Source organism: Hyposmocoma kahamanoa, unplaced genomic scaffold (assembly GCF_003589595.1).
Source record: "Hyposmocoma kahamanoa isolate Upper Pololo Valley unplaced genomic scaffold, ASM358959v1 116, whole genome shotgun sequence".
In the NCBI taxonomy this organism is placed as follows: domain Eukaryota; kingdom Metazoa; phylum Arthropoda; class Insecta; order Lepidoptera; family Cosmopterigidae; genus Hyposmocoma; species Hyposmocoma kahamanoa.
The window spans coordinates 1,399,019-1,416,955 of NW_020653391.1; the positions used below are offsets into that span (position 1 = coordinate 1,399,019).

At 36.6% G+C, this 17,937-nt stretch overlaps 1 protein-coding gene across 1 annotated transcript; it reads left to right on the top strand.

The window, feature by feature from the left end:
- The first annotated feature begins 5,699 nt into the window (after positions 1 to 5,699).
- Positions 5,700 to 16,922, top strand: LOC113239840 (ethanolaminephosphotransferase 1-like). Its single transcript, XM_026476983.1, has 9 exons — positions 5,700 to 5,749; positions 5,957 to 6,025; positions 6,771 to 6,972; positions 8,739 to 8,892; positions 10,740 to 10,848; positions 12,560 to 12,717; positions 13,995 to 14,175; positions 15,294 to 15,470; positions 16,245 to 16,922. The coding sequence occupies exons 2-9, from the start codon at positions 5,996 to 5,998 to the stop codon at positions 16,308 to 16,310; spliced, it is 1,077 nt and encodes a 358-aa protein (XP_026332768.1). The 5' UTR covers positions 5,700 to 5,749; positions 5,957 to 5,995; the 3' UTR covers positions 16,311 to 16,922.
- Positions 16,923 to 17,937: the final 1,015 nt, after the last annotated feature.

Genomic DNA, 17,937 nt, shown 5'->3' on the forward strand with positions numbered 1-17,937 from the left:
TAAAAGAAAAATAATGATTATTGTGGATTATTCTAAAATTGCTTTACTAATGGCGCGAATTGCTGAAACGATTTTTAACTGATTACGATATTTTAAAACATTTTGGATATTTTCTGCAAATTAAACAATTTAATCTTTCTTTTTACATTAAATACCACTTTTTGATATGAGTGATAAAGTGATAAGGGCCGGTAAAATTATAGCCCTACTTGAAGAAGGTTGTTCGCAAACTTACGTGTCTCAGCGGCTAAATGTGAGTCGTTCAACTGTCCAGAGGACTTGGCAACGGTATCAAGAGACCGGTTCGGTCAAAAGAAGACCCGGTTAGGGAAGAAAACGATGCACAGAACCAAGAGATGACGCTTTTTGGTGAGTCAGGCATTGCGGAATCGTAAGGCGTCAAGTGTGGACCTGAAGAAGAGCCTTGAAGAAGTAAGAGGAGTAGAAGTTAGCTTGTGGACGGTCAGGAGGAGGCTTTTGGCTGCCAATATCAGGAGTTACCGCCCAGCTCGGGGCCCTAAATTACTCCGTGAGCACCGTGTTGCTCGACTTCAGTTTGCTCGGAACTGTGCTTCATGGACTCTGGAGGACTGGAATAAAGTATTGTTTTCTGATGAAGCTAGAATCTCTTTGTGTGGAGAGGACGGACGCCGGCGAGTGCTGCGAAGACCACGGGAACGCTATGCGGAAGTGTGTTTCGAAGAAATCACTCCTTATGGCGGAGGCTCCGTTATGTTTTGGGCAGCAATTAATTCGACGGAGCGTACGGAGTTAGTTTTCATAGAAAATGGAACATTAAATGCACACCGGTACATAATGGAAGTCCTAATTCCATATGCACAACCCACATTGACTGCACTTGGGGAAGATTCCATTTTTATGGACGACAATGCTCGCCCGCACCGTTCTGGCGACGTGGAAGCGTACATGCAAGAAGTTGGGATCCGTCGTTTAGATTGGCCAGCTCGAAGTCCTGACCTTAATCCAATTGAGCATGTCTGGGATGTTCTAAAGAGACGGGTAAGATCAGTGCAACCTGCTCCACAAAACATCAGGGAGCTAAAAAGAGTTATTGCAGAAGAGTGGGAACGTATTCCTCAAAACGTTATTAAAAACATCGTGGAAAGCATGCCCAGAAGGATTCAAGCTGTGATTTTGGCAAGAGGAGGTCACACTCGTTATTAGGTTTTTACATTTGAACTTTATTTAATTAAAAAAAGTAAAAAAAAATCTTGTCTTTATTGCCGACCACTTCTTATTGTTTGGGCGTGTACATCGGTTTTAAAGAATCCATCGTTTTTTTTTTCTTTTAATTGCCCGAATTCACTTCACGCGCATTAATTTACACGATTATAAGTATACAGACTAAGTCAAAGAAATAAATTTCATTTAATTAACTCAAATCGACTTTAGAACGTAAATTTCCTTAGGTGCCCGTTTTTTTTTGCAAAAGAGTGTGTTTGTCCCGGCCTGGGAATGGAACCTAAGGCGTCTGCGTGGCCGGCATGGTAACCGTTCGACCAAGGAGGCAGTAAAATTTTCGTCGATATGACACTTTTAGTGTAAATAATGTTTCTGCAAAGTTCTCTTATAGGTTTATTTAGGTTGTTCATAATTCATATAGTAATAAAACTAAGCCGTTATTTTTTATGCGTTATCCATTACAGATTATAAATAGGAGTGTCGTGTATGTACAAACACTTTGAAATAACCTTTATCAAATCTCTAATCATAGTACTGTCGAGGAGAAAACAACAATTAAATTTTTTTATAAAAAATATAACACACGGGTACGATACCATAAAAATCAGTAATTACACTGGCTAATTTCTATAAAATTATATAAATATTTTAAAATGTAATAACGGAACATGGTCGAATTGTTTTAAATAAATAAATTTAAAAAAAGTTAAGGATTCTTATAATTGTAATCTCAGTGCAGAGTACTAAAAAAACCGACCCAATACTCATTTATCCCCTATTTTGCCACCTTTAAAGGTGGAATATTTTCTTCAAGTTTAAATGGGACCACTTCTGATGTACCCTCTTTCCACAAAAAAAAAAAAAAAAATTAAAATCGGTTCACAAATATTTCGGAGTGATCGCGTAATAACATACATACAAACGAATTGAGAACCTCCTCCTTTTCTGAAGACGGGATTCGAGATCTCTTCCGAGTCGAGGCGCATAATTGCAATTCACAACTGGCTGATCGGAAACTTTTGACATTTCAAATCGTAACAATAGTTGATTTAACTCACAAATTAGAAAGGTATAGTAGGAATCAGGTTCATCTTCTCGCTCGGAAACCCATCTGATTTAGAGACTACCCGATCGGTTCGATTTCAATTTGAACCAAAATCAGCATGCTGGAGTCCTCTCTGAATAAAGGAATTTTTCTTTGTATTCCATTGACTTACAAGTATATGGACGTCGGGTCCGCGCTAAAAAGTGTCCGCACTTGTAAGGCGCTAAAATCGTATACAGAGCGCGACACTCCGCTTTAGTCTTCATTTGTTCTACTGACAGCGCGATACTGCGATGACATTACAATTTAAATTTCGAATAGGTTGACTTGGGACATTTTTTTCGTGGTTTTTGTATTAGACCCGTCGTCCATTTATTTGTAAGTCAATGTTGTATTCGATCTTTATTCATAATAATTGTAAATAAGAAACTAGTAAAAAGTCCTAATATGCATTAAAAATTTAATTTAGATTTTTTTTAAATTCTTATATACCCGGTTCTTATGTTTTGATGTCAAACGTTTGATAACTGTTGATGATGACATGTCACTTGAAAAGTTGTAATTCGATAACTACGCATTAAGAAAGTTCAATTAACTTAATGTTAAATAAAACATCACTACATCTTAAACAAAAAAAAAACTATAAAAGAAAAATTCGTTAACTTGTTATACCTCATCAACACCAAATTGTTACAAAATATTGAAAACGAAATAATCTCAATCTTTTTTAAACGTTTTTGCGTGAATAACTCTACGCTTATATTTTTATCAGTGTTTATTGTAACATTTTAAAGGTTACCTTCAGTGTAACTCCGGTCTGGTTACTTTAACCACGTCAACTTCAGTATTGGTTATTATTTCGATTAACCTATTGCGCGTACTTATAAACAATCGCGCGATTGACGTTATCTACAGTTTAGTGACCCAACGGCTCGAACGCGAATTAAAGTTAGTTCTGCGCATCTGTCCCTCCCGTTTGATATCGGTTAGAAAAGGACAAAATACATATTTTTAGTTCAGAGCAGTCATAATCATCCCCGTTGTTTTTTTTTTAAATATCAATTGACGAGACGAACAAGTCGTATCTGATGGTAAACTACACGCCTGTCTTTAACAGTTACAGTGCCACTCAGAGCCTTAAATTGCAAAGATTTGAGTGCTACCAGTGCACCCGTTCACCCTGAAACATAGGTCGACAAGTCCCATGTGCCTGTAATTTCACCAGCACCCTTATTGGCGGCAGAATTAGGTAAGGTGGCAGTACTACCTTGGACGAACTCTTTCACAAGGAGCGCTACTGCTAAATACGTTACGATAGTAAGTTAATAATGATAACATTTCCATCACACTTGCACGTAAATAGTGTGATTGCATGCTGGCCAACCTGACTATGATGCCCCAAACACAAAACCCCCGGGCATTTCGTCTTCTCATTACCGATCATGGCTTCAATGAGAAAAAAAAAGGCCCCAGTGTTTTACTTGGGTCATTATAGTCAAGTTAGTCTGCATGCAATCGTACTATTTAAATGCAAATTTGATGAAAAACATTGTATATTTCACGGGTTGTACAGGAATGACGAACCTCGCTCCGAAAGCCTCTTCGACTTCTAATAATATCTTATTTAACGCCCTTAATACATAATGTATTACTATTACATACAAAGGCAATGGTATTTGCTACGTGTACCCCATCCCTTGGTGTAATAAGACCACATCTGCAAAATGACAACTTTTTAGATGAGGGGTTTTAAGATTCTATTATCAACAGTTTTATAATAATAATAATTTGTTTTTCAGGCAACATAAATCCATACCTAATTAGTAAGAGACTTATAAACTGTAATAATACATTATTTTAATCGATCTAGTAAACTCTATGAGGAGTTTTCTTAGAGTTCCTGCAATTCTCAGTATGCCGTTGCTACAGTTACGTAGTACGGTAGAGAAAGCAATAGAGCACCTTGTGAAAGCGTTCATTCAGGGAAATACTGCCGCCAAGCAGTAATGTCTGCATTACTGCGTTCCGATTTGAAAATACTTTCAACCCTTATACAAGGGTGCTTGTAAAGTTACAGGCACGTGGTACTTGTCAACTTATCGTCGGGGATAGTGCAAATCCGCGTAAGTAGCATTGGTAAAAGGTGCGTATATGCACAAAACCAAATTTCTACGTCATTACTTTGTTATTTCAACGGCTACGACTTTCAATTTTGCACAGTAATCATTTAGTTTATGTTATCTACAGACTGATAACAATAGAATCGCGCTAATTTGGTTGCCATGACTGTTACGCATACTATTTGATTTGGCCACTAATTTATCGAAATGGAAACTTATAATCCAATGCTAGTTCTGCGTTATTGCACTATCCCCGACGTTATGTCTCAGGGTGCAGTGACAGTGCACTTGACTTTGCGATTTAAAGCTCTGAGTAGCACTGCAACTGCTGCGCTACAACTGCCTCTGTGGCCGAACGGCGACCATGCTGGGCTGCTAGGCAGAGGGCCGGGACTCGATTCCAGGGCCGAGAGAAATATTTGCATGGCCTATATTTATTTCTCTCGTAAGTTTGGGTGTAATTTGTGGTTGTCTACCTATGTGTGTGTCCATGGCACCCGCGATACGGGGTTTTCAAGAAATTGTTATTATTATTATGAAACTAGGCGTGTCGTTTACCACTAGATGGACGCTTGTTTGTGCCATCACTTAATATTATAAAAAAGGCGGTCTGCGCTTCCGCAAACATGGCAGACGCGCTACACAACTTCTGCAGCCTACTAATCCTGTTGTTGTTGTTGTATTAGGTGGTTTTATGCGGGGGAATCACAAAATATCACATGATTTGTTTCATGTATTGACGTATTATCACATGTGGATTTATTATACTAAGAGGGTAAGGACGGTAAGAGGGTACGAAAAGCTAACACAAAACAAAAGAGTTTAAAAATAAAGCAATATAAAATAGTGTCAAAATATAACGATGTCCGATAATAAAATTTAAAAAAATTGCAGTTGTAAAGTTTTAGTGCAGGGTATACTTTCAAAATTCAAAAATGTTTGAATACAAATATTTAACCAAGGAGCATTTGAAAGGACTGAACAATTACAAGGTAAGCGTTTTAAGGTTAAAGCGTTAGTTTTTAAATATGTTTATTACATATGTACGTACACTACATATTTTTATTTGATAAACCAGATGCTTATTATAAATGACGCACACAATTTCCTGTCTTCATCCTGTAAAGTTGTCAAAAATGAGATAGTACCGGTTGCCAGTTCGCAGTCGATGCGTGTCTCCATCATTATTTGATTTTTAAAACTATACTATATTTTTAACTAAAATATGTTTTATATTTGATTAAAACCCGAATTAAGAATCAAATAATGTGTGAAAATCGTGAAAGTTTAAATCAAAGTATCCTCTATTATTTTAAGAACTCTGTTTGAGCTGTCTCACACTAGTCCCGACGCATTGCAGTAGCGAGGAAGCCCGAACTGGGTACTGAACACAATTGACCGACTATTTTTTTATTTTCAAATTAGACTTAAAATAATGAAGTGTAATAATCGGCCAGACATTTGATAAAATGCCGCATAATTTTAGGAATTTTACTTTCGCTAAATATATCAGCGTATGTAGTAAATGTGGCATTTATTAAAGATGTCATTGATTATAAATTTGATAAAATAATGTTTTGTCTTTCAGTACAGCGCCATAGACACAAGCCCGCTAAGCAAATATGTAATGCATCCAACATGGAACACCATCGTTAAGGTACAAAACTTTTACAGGTTTCTCACATTCGGCGCTACGGCAAAAAAAAAGCCATTCAAAACCAAAAATAAAGCTTTACAACCACATAAAGAAATTTATAAGGTCTGCTAACTCATTTCATAGTTCAGTTGGGAGAGCGGTAGCCCGGTTCATCGAGAAAGTCGAAGAAACTTTTCTATGTGTTTGTTCAATCTTTGTATAAATAACAAAGCACATAAATCAAAAACCAAGATCATAATTTACATTCATTAATTTACATAACACAAACGACATATAAATTTGACGTATATGATATTAATACAAAGATATGGCTCTGCTCTGCAATTGACAACTGTGCCCTCGTGGCATAGCTTGACTTCTAGGTGACTCGGAATTAGTGGAGGCGAAGCTGCAGAGCCTTGAACACCGCCGTAAAGTCACCTGTTTATCGGTATTTTACGGGATATATCATGGACAGTAATTGAAAAAATATTTTTTTTTCTTTATTGAACCATAACTTCAAAACTGTCACAGATATTTAATCTCAAAACATTGAATGATTCGTGAGGGCCAGGGCTTCCAAATGCTCATACAAAATGTTTTAAACTATGTATACACTGGGACACGCCGGCCTAAAGAAGCAAGCCTTACCCATGTATAGCTAAGGATACACTGGCCTGGGATAAAAGTATTGGGTGTTTGACAGGGTATACACAGAATTAAAATATTATAGCGCAATTTAAAAAATATTTTTAATATTTTTCAGTTCATACCAAATTGGATAGCTCCGAACCTTCTCACCTTCGCTGGGTTTATGTGCATGGTAATAGATGCCTTGTTACTATCGTATTATGACTATGATTTCACCGCATCGGGGAAGCCGGAGGGGTATGAGGCGGGTGGCAGGGAGATGTCGGATTGGGTACTAACAGTTTGCGGGGTTCTGTTGTTCCTTGCTTACAATTTGGGTAAGTTTTCTGCTCGCGAACCTATTAATTTTGTTACCAATTAATTAAGGTTTGTTTACCGCGTACTGTTTATGTAGAGTGATTTTATATTACGTGTAGATATGAAAGCTTTTATGGACGACATTGAGTATTAATTTTAGCTTTCTTGGAATATTAAATAAGTGAATGAATAATAATATTAACAATTTTTAAATACCATTACACACTTAGGTCAAGTCGGATTGAGGACTTTTTTTAGTAGCAATAGAGGTCCTTGTGAAAGAATTCGTCCAGGGTAGTACTGCCACCTTACCAATTTCTGCCGCCAAGCAGTAATGTCAGCATTACTGTGTTCCGATTTTGAAGAGTAAGGGTGCTGGTGAAATTACAGGCACATGGGACTTGTCAACTTATCTCTCAGGGTGACGGGCGTAGTGGCAGAGCCCCTCAGATCTTTGTGGCACTGCAACCGTCAGGCGCGCGACTTGTTCGTCCCGTCACTTGGTATTATAAAAAAAAGACTTCCCACGTTTTCCGAGGGCTGTGAACCTTCTTCAACGTGCAGGTTTCACCACGATGTTTTCCTTCACCGAAAAGCTCATGGTTTTCGCGTTAAATTCCGAGAAACTCGGATGTGCGAGCCCGGAACCGACGGCCTCTACTTGAAAGGCGGTAGGATAAACCTTCATCTTCTTCTTAACTTAAATACCATCTCCTATTTAAATATTCAAAATTATGAAGCTATCAATTCGGATCTTAACCGCGTATATCGCACTCTTTGTGCAAAATGACAACTTTTCAAGAGAAGTGTTTAAGGACTCCGTGTCGATGACTTTTTATGCTTTAGAGTCTGTACAACCCAAATGGCTTTGGTTGGTTCCGCATAACACCGCATAACAGTGAGTGTTGAATCGATCACTTTGGGAAAAATACATACGGTGTGAAAACACGATTGCTAAAAATTTTCACGATGAAAAAAAACACAAACTTACATTGAAATTTTACAATAAAACCGGTGTATTCAATAGGTACTTTTAAATACCAATATTTTTTTTTGCATCAAGTGAAATAAATACGTATAGACAATCACAAATACATCCAAACTCACGAGAGAAATAAATGTAGATAATCATTGATTTACAATTATATGGACGTGGGTCCGCGCTAAAAAGTGTCCGAACTTATAGGGCGTTAAAATCGTATACAGAGCGTCATTCACGCTTTAGTCTTCGTTTGTTCGACTGACAGCGAAGCAAGCAAAATTAGACAGTACTGACATGACATTACAATTTAAATTCAACGTTTTAGCTTTTTCATATTCCTTTACATGTCACTACGTTTAAAAAGGTTGACTTGGGACATTTTTTTCGTGGTTTTTGTATTAGACCCGTCGTCCATTTATTTGTAAGTTAATGTAGATAATACAAATATTTAACTCGAATCGAGCCCGGGACCTCTGCGTGGTAGTCCAGTATTGTAACCGTTCGGCCACCGAGGCAGTTAAATATGAGGATCGAACTTTTGTTGAATTAATTCCCAGAATTAATTCCGTTCCTCTGGTACTCAAAGTACAAGGACTTTCCTAGTTTGAGACCAGTGCTTCTAACATGAGATTACTGTGAGAATTGACGCTACCGACCGATTATATAGCGCTCCTAGCGGTCACAAGAAGAAACAACTTTTTGTATAAAGGCATTTTACGCGGTCGCTAGCGACGGCTGTCCGGTGTATTTGTTTGACATATTATTATTATTATATAAAATGCATAAATGTATTTTAAATTGCAGATGGCGTGGATGGCAAACAAGCTCGTAAAATAGGCGTGTCTGGCCCACTGGGAGAGCTATTCGATCACGGACTGGATTCTTACATTGTGTTCCTGATTCCTTTCAGCCTCATCTCTGTGTTTGGTAGGGATGAATATTCGTTGTCGATTTTCAGGTGAGCAAATTAATAGCGAGTGAAGCGAGAGAGGGTTTTTTAGCGTCGACTCAAATTACATCATCGACAGATAAAAATGAAATTTGTAATTAGCATTATAAATACAATTGTACAGGTCATAACGAAACCCAAATATTTCAATCTTGATCTATGTCCTGAAATAATCGATGTCAAAGGTCACCTTCAGTCACAATGTTAAGTTTATGCAAAAAAACGTTCAATGTAAAATGTTGCGCGCGCTAATGTACGAAACTGTGAAAAAAAAACACAATAAAAGAACATTTGGTCGCGTGAATGTACAGAACAGTCAAAAGAGAACAATAAAATTTTATTTATTTTATCTGACAGTTTTTCCTGTAACCCGAAGGTTGCCTGGAAGAGATTGCTATTTAGCAATAAGGCCGCCTGTTGTATCTATAATTATAACTTTTTGTATTATTTTGAATTTCTCCGTGTGCAATAAAGAATATTTGTATTGTATTATAAAAACAAATACAATAAAAGAAAAAATAAAACCATATTACGTGCATAAGTGCTGCACCGTGAAAAAAGAAAAATTGCTGCATCCCAATAGGGAATCGACGTTCTACCTGATAATATAAATTATATTATATACACGATTTAGATGTACAAAATCAGTTTCATTACAAATGTGGTACACATTGTTATTGCTATTGCTACCATGGTACATAGTTGTGATCATCGACCTGTAAAGAGGCGGAAATGTTTGAAAAAAACAAATAAGATACCTACACGATTTATATCCGAAAAAACAGTTTCAATTCCAATGGTAATGGAAATGGTATACGATAACAAAGTTACGTATTTGTTGTTCCAAAATTCATTTAGTAGTATTTGCTGTTGCCCGAAGCTTTACTGTCTTTGCGACTGGTTTAACTACAAAAAGTTCCTTAATTTCGTGACCCAATTTCGTGACCCGATAAAGTAAATTCAAACATTTTTTTGCTATATTAATTTTATCAAGATGTTTTGCTACCGTGATATTTAATTGTTTTTCGTGAAATTACCCCACTAGCTTGTTATAAAAATTAATACAAGAAACATTCCTTCGACCCGGCTTTTTCCAGATCTTTGTTTTTGGATTTTAACGACTTTTTAGCCGTAGCGCCATCTGTGAGAAATCTATAGGCTGAATGAAGAAAAATTGTCATAGATTTCTCTCTCTTAGTGTTCGATCTTTGTTTTAATTTTTTTGATAACCGACTTCAAAACAAGGAGGAGGTTCTCAATTCTACTGTATGTTTTTTTGTATGTATGTTACGCCATAACTCCGCTATTTGTAAATCCATTTTGTTCATGTTTCTTTTTTTGTAGGAAAGGGGGTACCTCCATAGTGGTCTGTCTCCATCCCATTTTATTTTGAAGAAAATCATTCACCTCTAAGAGTGGCTGTTCACGCATGAATATTCATTTTTATAAATAGCGCCTAAATTTTATTATAAGGAGCAATTATTTTAGTGGTTGATTTTGCTATTAATTGAAGACAATTCAAGGCGTTTTTCTCTCTCAATATACTTTGATTATTGAGAACCGATTTTTATTATCACCTGTGTTGACAGTATAGTGGCGAACTAGGGGATGAATTCGGGTTTGCGCATTATCCGGTAACCAATTTCAATAAAACTTGGTAATTATATCTAACTCCACATACTTTTGAGGTCGGTTTTTTTAGTACTCTGTACTGAAATTATATTTTAATTTATTTTATATTTAGTCCCACTTATTGGTCTAATATAAAATTAACCTAGCTTTAGTCAGCGCCCTTGCACAGCATAAACAAAAAAAAATTGTTAAATGTTTATCGATCTGCCTAACCTTTATTTCAGAGGCTATCTCGTAGTAATGAGCATAGTTTTGAACTTCTACGTGAGCCATTGTGAGAAATACACCACAGGTACATTGTATTTGCCTTGGGGATATGACCTTAGTATGTGGGTAAGTAAATGCTTGGAGATTAATAAATACATTCATTCATTCGTTCTTTTTTAAAACTATAGTATATAATTCGCTTTATACTCCAACTCAAATAATTTGAAAATGTCATATTGATCTACTGCTCTTTCAAAAGGCGGATCACCTTGAAAAGAAACTCCAGGGGTTGCTTTTGGTAAATAAATATTTGTACATATTTATTATTTACAACATTTATTTCAAATACCATAGATAGACACAACCTGTAAGGGCTAAACGGGTCACGGTCACAAAGTCACAAATTGATTTAAGAGGCAATGTATACGTTTCTATAACAAGGTTCCGGTTGATATACAAAATTTGCCATTCATGAGGTTTAAAGCTATGGTGAAACAAAAACTTAACTCGTAACGTAACCCGTTTAGCTCATGGAGGTAGGCTCGATCTCTGATGTTTGAAAACAATAAAAATATATATAGTAAATGTTGAATGTGTATATGTTATTTACAAAGAGCAACCCTTAGAGTTTCTTGCTCATTCTTCTCAGGGGAATCTGCCTTACGAACGAGGGGTAGAGTTTAACCAATGTGACGTTTTCAAGTGTAATAATGCTTGCCTACCTATTTTCATTTTTGACTCGCATACACACATTTTTGTAGTTCAAGTAAGCAGAAGCTATATATGTTAGTGTTAAGTTTATCATAAAAACTTCTTCTAATGTCCACTTGCACTAAACCTAAGTATGTCTGATGGGAAACGCCCGGTCGGAATGACTCTCATCCCTTGGAATATGGGCCGGATATTGATGTGTGCCAACACACTTGCCCCATCCCGTGTCCAACACACCAGCAATAGAGCTGCCTCGGCAACTAGCTAGGCGGAAAGAATAAAGAGCAATAAGTACCAGGACCTCGGCTCCGATTACCTATTTACAGCCTTTGGAGTCGAAACCCTTAGCCCGTGGTGCCCTTCATCTGTACAAAATTTTATCCAAAAAAAATAATAGACTGTTTGGGAAACCCAAGGGCCGGCAGCTACCTTGACCAATGCATTAGCATAGCAATATAAAGGGGTAAAGCTATCAGCATCTTTGGCTCCTTGCCGTGGGGACCCAAATTTAATCATATAATTTAGATCCTAAATTTAGTTTCTAGTATTTAAGCTTTTCTTGTACCTTACATGTATATGTATATATGTGTTTAAACTTATTGTCTAATAAAAACTTAAACCAATGCTCGCAATGCAAAAAACACTCTTAATATATTGTGTTAAGAGTCTATAATCAATTTAAGCATTGGTTTAACACGTAATGATCAAGCAATGAGCCATTTTTAAGATTATTTTCAAATGATAATATGGTAATAGACCTTTTAATTCTCGAATGGTAATGCAAAAATTTTAAAAAATACTAACGAAAAACAATGTACAACCAGAAATTTGTCTTACAAACTACCAAAAGGTACAAAAATTGTATAAAAAAAATTGCGATCTGACTATCTCAACACCGTCACAAATGAACATTTCATTTATGAATTAGATAATTAAAAAGTCATTATTATTAAAAAAAAACACAATTTATTCTTGAGTAAAAAATGTAGAGCCGCTATAAATTGGGCATCCTATATGTTTTCTTAATGTTAGGAAGATTCGTTTTCTATTTACGCCTCGAAAGACAAATTTATATTCAAACAGAGGTCCTACCATAATATATATAACACAAAGTCCTTTTTTCCAGGTAGCAACCCTCCTATTCCTGGTAGGAGGAATTAAAGGACCATCAGTGTACAAATATCACGTGTTACCTGGAATCACATTCGTCCAAGTTTTAGAAGTGGCCATTCACGGCACAGGACTGTTTACTACACTGCCCGTCGCAATTTATAATGTTTATTTGTAAGTTTTATTTTATAAGGTTTTTTTTATGTTACCATGTAAGCGCTTGGTGGTAAACGAGACGCCTGTCCATTGCAGTTGCAGTGGCGGTCACCATGAGACATAAATTGACATGTGCTATGTGCCTGTAATTTCACCAACACCCTTACCCTTTAAAACTGGAACACAGCAAAGCTCACATTGCTTGGTGGTAGAAATAGGTAAGGTGGCAGTACTTCCCTGGACGAACCTTTTCACAAGGAGCTCTAGTTTTAGGCTCTGTGGTCGAACGGCTTACACACCTGTTTTCATGGTGTCGCTTTCTCTGAGGTCCCGGGTTGAGCCCCGGCCGGGTCGATACAGAAATCTAATGATGTTTGTGGTACTATCATTGTTTCCAATTTCTATAATTAGTTACTTAATTTAGTAGCAGCAGTAGAGCGCCTTGTCAAAGAGTTCATCCAGGGAATTACTGCCACCTTGCCTATTTCTGCCGCCAAGCTGTAATGTCAGCATTACTGTGTTCCGGTCTTGAAAGGGAAGGGTGCTGGTGACATTACAGGCACACGAGACTTATCAACTTACGTCTCAGGGCGACGGGCGCAGTGTCAGCCAGATCTTTGTGATTTAAAGCTCTGAGTGGCACTGTGTTATGGACAGATCACTTGATATTATTAAAAAAAATAGGATCAACGCAACGTATGTAATGTTGATGTTGATTCTGCTACTTCATACTATATATATATATAACTGCCTCCGTGGCCGAACGGGTACCATGCCGGACTGCCACGCAGAGGTCCCAGGTTCGATTCCCGGGCCGGGAGAAATATTTGTATGGCCTACATTTATTTCTCTCGTGAGTTTGGGTGTAATTTGTGGTTGTCTATGTGTGTGTCCATGGCACCCGCGACACGGGGTTTCCCTAGTGCTAGTAATGTTGAGTGTGTGCGTTGTTGTTGTTATACTTAATTATATAAAAATATAGTGTGTTGTATTTTATGTAACCCTTTTAGTAACACATTAATTCATCTTCTGGGTGAAGGAATTATCATTCACAACAAGAAAAACCATAAATGCCCTCGTATTCAGATGACTCCTCTTTACGATAATCGCATCTATCCGTCGCTGTTTCCCTTGCGTTCAAGCTGATCGTAAACGACATAAACATACACTACAGATTCATCGATTTAAACGACGGATTGTGAAGACAAAGCATCCCGTATGTGGGTGCCTTAGTATTTGAAATTTCTGCCGATGACATTCATTACTTCAAATGTGAAATTGATATTTTTTTTCAGGTTTCGTAAAAACGCCAAAGGCAAAAAGAAATCTCTAATAGAAGTTCTGCGTCCAACGTGGTCAATGTTATTGATGACATCACTTATGACGTTTTGGGGTCTCCAGACTCCGAACAACATCGTGGAGAACGACCCCAGAGCATTTCTTCTATTATTTGGAACTTTATTTAGTAATATTGCTGTAAGTAAATTTGAAATAAGTAACCATTTGTACCCTTGGTATATATAACATACAGGGACAGTCTCGTTTAGTGTCAACTACGGATTATATGAAAAATTTAAACATGTATTCCGCAAATTTGTTGCGTGTTTTACTGTGCTGTATCTTCAATTGGTATGACGTGGTAAGGCGGAAGACTCTGTGGATTCAGCTGGCTGTGAACACGTAGTATGTGAGGCACATGGTATATTAATAAAGTTGTTCGCAAATGGAGTATTGGCGCATTCCACGTGAGTCATGGCACTACCAGGAACACTCATACCAAAAATAATAAATCTCATAAAATAGAATTGAAATAATCCCATCTTTTTTTTAAAAAGAAAACCGACATCAAAAGTTCGTGAAATTACATCTACTTACCAAGTTTTATTGAAATCGGCTATATTTCTTTTCGGTCAATTTCAACCCCTAGTTTGACACCCTTACCGGTAGAATCTTTTCTTCAAGTGAACGTATGATCAATATTGGGGTGCCCTCTTTCCAAGAAAAAAAAAATCCTCAAAATCGGTTCACAGATGTCGAAGTAATCGCGTATTATACATACAATAAAAATACAGTCGAATTGAGAAACTCCTCCTTTTTTAACAGTCGGGTAAAAAGCTCATTTCCCAAATTGGTCTTACAGGAATCCCCGGGACGTAGAACAATGGAATTCACTCCTGAGCACTACCTAGTACACAGACCAGAACAACATTTTTGTGATCACGCGTCTAAAGTGCTTTTATCACTTGAAAGGCATAAAAATAATGCTAACTACGTGACAAACTATGTACATACAAATTTTTTTCCTAATTAAACATAACAAAGATATCGACTAATTTCGTTCGTAGTATATTTAAACGTCTCTCCTGAAAAGTTGTAATTTTGGAGATGTAGCCTTATTACATTAAACGGTGCGAATTTTTTCATAATTTCGCGTCCAATGGCTTGAAAATTAGGATTTTCATAATACGTCTTTACTGAGACCGTCGTCGTTCGGTCTCATCTGCTGTAATTATAAACAATAAAGACACAATTACTAATAAATACGTGTTAATTTATGTCCGCCTAGTACAAATAATTTGTTTTACAAATTCCAGAGTCGCCTGATAGTATCAGAAATGAGTAGCCAACGCTGCGAGGCAGTATGCTGGCTGTTCTGGCCTTTGCTTGCAGGAGTTTCCCTTTCGTTCTACCAACCACATTTAGAAACTTCTTGTCTTTATGCACTCCTGGTACTGAGTATATTAGCACATGTGCATTATGGAATGTGTGTGGTAAGTACACAACAGTTCTGACGCCAAGCAGTATTGTAACTATTACTGCGTTCCGGTTTTGTAGGGTGCTGGTGAAATTACAGTCACATAGGATTTATTTTATATTAATAATTTTATTAATAAATAATATATAAATAAATCATATACATTATATTCATATATACATATACACATACATGCATATACATAACAATACATATCAAATCAGTTACGATAATAATTATAGATACCATAGAAATCAGAAGGAGCCACTATTCACTACGACAGAAACTTCACGTTTATATCTATACAAAGAGGTATTAAATATATCCACGTCCTGGAAACAATAATTATAATTGCAACACATCCTATAAATTGATAAATTGGAGAGCGTTTGCCAAAAAAAGAATAACAATGTAAATTATACATCTAGTCTAAAAATTATTTAAAAAAACAAAAATGCGACTGCAAAAATATGTAGCTGAAAAGAAAAATAATTCCCCCTACACTATTTTGATTATTTTTTATATCTTTCCTACAATCAAAACTAATCTAACGACACCTCATATGTCAAAATCCATCAAGCCGTTTAGGCTGTGCAGCGTGAAAAAGAAATGGACATACATACATACAAACACTTGAAAAACATAACCCTCCCGTAGTCGGGAAAAAACAATGTTAAACAACAATAACACAAGTTAACCATCAATTGGAAGTGAAATATTCACTTCACGTCTCAGATAATGTACTAAAGACCATTTGGCTGAATTAATACAATGATATTGTTTGTTTCAGGTACGACAAATATGCAAATATTACAATATAAACTGCTTTAGAGTGCCCAGGTCAAAACAGAAATGAAGTCAAAATGATCGAAAACTGTGTTTTTGAACCCGTTCTTGGACAGTCCTAATACCCCACACAAAAACGTTTCTACTTTTCTTATATACCATCATCCTCTTATCGTATTAATGGCAAACACGTGTTGTGGTGCGAGGTTTTGCCAATCTGCATGAGGTACTCGCCAATAATGCCCAGCAGCTTGATTTTGATTGCCTCTCCCGATCGAAAACTGCGTCTTTTCCGAGTCGAGGCGCATAATTGCGATTCACAACTGGCCGATCGGAAACTTCTGAACAATAGGTGATTTAACTCACATATTAGAAAGATATTGTAGGAATCAGGTTCATCTTCTCGCTCAGAAACCCGTCTGATTTAGAAACTACCCGATCGGATCATTTCCGATTTGAACCAAAATCAGCACGCAGGGCGCGTATAGGGAAGGAATTGTATGCCATGTGGAGAGGTCATAGTGCTTCAGTTCAGTATAAAATGTTCTAGATACATCATTGAATTTTGAGAGTGTTGTTCATACTTCCCTATGAAGAAGCAGTAGGCGGCATTTACACAGAATACACTTGGAAATTACACTGTAAAGTCCGTAATTGCTGTTTGAGATCCATAGGTAACGTCGTTATTGTCCCTGAACGGGTTAACAAATTGTACTGAGAGCAAAATAAGAGACAGTGTCTAAATGATATCTCTTAATTTATTTATTCAAATTAAAAAAAATGTATAACGAAATAAAATGTAAGATACCATTTATACAAATAATAAATATCTCTTCAAAAGTTCCACAACTTTCATATTATCTTACGAGCTCACCAACCTGCCTTCCCGAACTATCCTACAGTACCAGGTACATAGCGAAAATGTGACACCGCGACACAATCTAATTCACGAAATAATACGTAATTCAATATAGGATAGCAAAAAAGTGAGCAATCTAACGTTGAAAAGCGGAAAGCTGTGCCTTTGACACGTGTCAGAAAGAGACAAATATATATCCACAGTTCGTATGCACGACTCCGTCTTTAAATTATACGTTCTCATAGCCTTGTGCCTCTACTGACGGTTAGCGAAATGACGGATTTTGTGTGACGCGATGTAACATTTTCAACCTTGCTCGTAAAGACGTCGGTTAGTAATTTGCTTGAACGTTCAATGGAGATATGACGTTTAAAATCCGATCGGAAATTTAGTAATGGGGGGTGCAAGACATGGACACCGAAGTCGGGGTTTAGAATTTCAGTACAGCTTCGGATAGCTACGAAGCGCGGCTTTGTTAGTTGTCCAATTGTTTACCGATCCCATTTTTTTTTAATTTCCTCCGCGCCCTATTATCATTGTATGAAAACTTATAAACCGGATTTTTGACAACGCGTTCTTATAGTTTAAAGAACAATTTCGAAGCTAATATTTTTAACTCGTCAGTATTATATTTCTAAAGGTTACAATAGTAAAAAAGTGGACTTGAACTTTTTAAAAGTGTTTCTGTGTTTTGTTGTGTAAGAAAAATATCGCTCAAAATTTTTCTTTTTTTTTTCGGTGAATTAATAATGAAGATATAAATAAAAGTATTTTTAGGTAAGTGTGGTGTTTGAAGGAATGGATATTAACAACAACATTTTTGTGGCGGTGTGACAAA

What these genes read in the sequence shown, in the direction of transcription:
- LOC113239840 (XM_026476983.1), top strand. Translation starts at nt 5,996, where the DNA reads ATGCATCCAACATGGAACACCATCGTTAAG. An exon ending in GTTCCTTGCTTACAATTTGG is followed by an intron (nt 6,973 to 8,738) that starts GTAAGTTTTCTG and finishes TTTAAATTGCAG; the next exon opens with ATGGCGTGGATGGCAAACAA. An exon ending in TATTCGTTGTCGATTTTCAG is followed by an intron (nt 8,893 to 10,739) that starts GTGAGCAAATTA and finishes CCTTTATTTCAG; the next exon opens with AGGCTATCTCGTAGTAATGA.